This window comes from Myotis brandtii, unplaced genomic scaffold (assembly GCF_000412655.1).
Source record: "Myotis brandtii unplaced genomic scaffold, ASM41265v1 scaffold1956, whole genome shotgun sequence".
NCBI classification, from domain to species: domain Eukaryota; kingdom Metazoa; phylum Chordata; class Mammalia; order Chiroptera; family Vespertilionidae; genus Myotis; species Myotis brandtii.
In genome coordinates this window covers 454479-456622 of record NW_005357294.1, presented here as the reverse complement: position 1 = coordinate 456622, position 2144 = coordinate 454479, and the positions used below count along the sequence as shown (strand labels likewise).

Here is a 2144-nt window from a genome sequence, read left to right as displayed (position 1 = left end):
CACACGCCCCACCCACCGCCCAATCTCAATACACTGTCCACACACCACAGGCCCCGCCCCAAGAACGGCAAGGCGTGCCCTGGTCCCACACCTTTTCGTGCTGCCGCAGGTGCTCCTCGCAGGCGCTGAGCGTCTCCTCTGGCTGAGACTCCCCAAGGGCACACAGGGCGCTGCATACCTGCTCCTGCACCAGGGGGTCCTTGTCGGTGACGGAGTCCAGCAGGATGGTGGACAGCTCTGCGGCGACAAAGCCCACGCGCGTGCTCAGGCCGGTGGGAGGACCAGACCTGGTGCTGGAGCGGGTGGGGCGCCTCCAGGGCCCGCCCACCACTGCACTCACTCTTCACGTAGGGCTCGCTCATCGCGGGGGTCTCGGAGGTCTCGGCTTCCTCTCGCCCGGTGCGAACATGGACAGCGCCTTCTCAAACCTGGCGTAACCAGGACACAATACTGAATTCACAGCCTCCTGGATCGCATCGCATCGCGGCAGTCACTATGTCTGCGAAAAGAGCACAACTTAAGCGCGGGGTTCTGCGGGGCGGTCTCTGCTGCGCTTGGGCTGCTCGCGGGGAGGAAGAGCGCCCTCCCCTCCGGAGGTCCCGCAGGTCCCGCAGGTCCCACTCTCCTGTCCCGCACCCGGGGTCCTGCAGCAGCTGTCGGCCCCCAAGGCCCATCCCTGAGCAGGCGAGGTCACTGCCTTCACCCATGGCACCTGCCTTCACTCTGAAGGGAGGTCAGGACGCACTAAGGCCGGGGGTCCTGGGGGTTGTGTGGCAGGGAAACCTGAGGGCCAAGAACAGGGCCCCGAGCCGCTCAAAGCCAGGGTCCCCCAGGCGGAGATTAAACGAGCCCCTGGGGGCAGCACCTGAAACCACAGCCCGGGGGTTGAGAGGGGCAACTTTCAAACATCAGGTGCCTCCAAGCACCAAACAACCACCTCCACTAGCCATGCAGGGCCTCTGACCGCCACTGCCTGGCATCCTCAGGCCTCCGTCATACTCTCCCAGGAGCTGTCAGGTCCGCGGGCCCAGGCCTTTGGTGCGGAGCCACCTGCTTCCTAACACACATGTCCTCTGCTCGCTGGTGAGCCCACTGCCCTTCATTCCCTTCGCAAGGACTGCAGTGCCGCCACTGTGTGCCTGTGCACCGGCGGGAAGACACTGTGTGGCTGTGCACAGGCGGGAAGACGCTGTGTGGCTGTGCACAGGCGGGGAGACGCTGTGTGGCTGTGCACAGGGAAGACGCCCACAGGCGGGAAGACGCTGTGTGGCTGTGCACAGGCGGGAAGACGCTGTGTGGCTGTGCACAGGCGGGAAGACGCTGTGTGGCTGTGCACAGGCGGGAAGACGCTGTGTGGCTGTGCACAGGCGGGAAGACGCTGTGTGGCTGTGCACAGGCGGGAAGACGCTGTGTGGCTGTGCACAGGCGGGAAGACGCTGTGTGGCTGTGCACAGGCGGGAAGACGCTGTGTGGCTGTGCACAGGCGGGAAGACGCTGTGTGGCTGTGCACAGGCGGGAAGACGCTGTGTGGCTGTGCACAGGCGGGAAGACGCTGTGTGCCTGTGCACAGGCGGGAAGACGCTGTGTGGCTGCACAGGCGGGAAGAGGCAGCGTGGAGACCCACGTGACAGGGGAGCTGGGGAATCAAATACGGGAGAATCCAGTTCAAGATGGCAGATGGGTCCTACACATTCACCCGTCACCACGACTCAGGGAAGTGACAGGAGAGGGGTGTGTTTTAAGAGTAAACTCACAAGAGCACTAGAAAACAAGAAAGATGAAATTAGCAGACCAGAAACTTCCAGGGATCCCAGGCGGACAGGAAGCAGATGGAGAAGACTGGTTTGAAGAGGATGGATCCACAGGGCGTTTCTGCTTTCTTCCTGGAAAGCAGCTGAACATCACAAGGAAAACAAGAAATAAAAATATGTATTCCGTTTGGGCAGAGCAAGGAGAAGGCACAACCTCAAACCCCACAAGGCTGAGGGCGGAAAAGCACCGTGGCTGTCAGGTGGTCCTGAGGCTCCTGAAAGGGCCCACAGAACCCACTTCAAAAGGCGGGCACTCCTCACAGGGAACCCCAATCCTGCGTTCCCAGACCTGGTCTAGTCCAGGAGGTGGGCAGCCCGTGCCTGGGCAGAGGC

At 62.4% G+C, this 2144-nt stretch overlaps 1 protein-coding gene across 3 annotated transcripts in view; it reads right to left on the bottom strand.

The window, feature by feature from the left end:
• MROH1 (maestro heat-like repeat family member 1) overlaps positions 1 to 1902 on the bottom strand; it is a 45121-nt gene extending 43219 nt beyond the window's left edge. For 2 of the 3 annotated variants that reach the window (XM_014538658.1, XM_014538659.1), the window contains exons 1-3: positions 1755 to 1901; positions 341 to 499; positions 92 to 237 (exon numbers count right to left, since the gene is read on the bottom strand). In XM_014538658.1, coding sequence (XP_014394144.1) covers positions 92 to 237; positions 341 to 362 — 168 coding nt within the window. In that variant the 5' untranslated portion in view covers positions 363 to 499; positions 1755 to 1901. Of the gene's footprint in view, positions 1 to 91; positions 238 to 340; positions 500 to 1754 lie in introns of all 3 variants that reach the window. The other variant, XM_014538660.1, reaches the window with a different exon arrangement.
• Between the last annotated feature and the right edge of the window lie 242 nt (positions 1903 to 2144).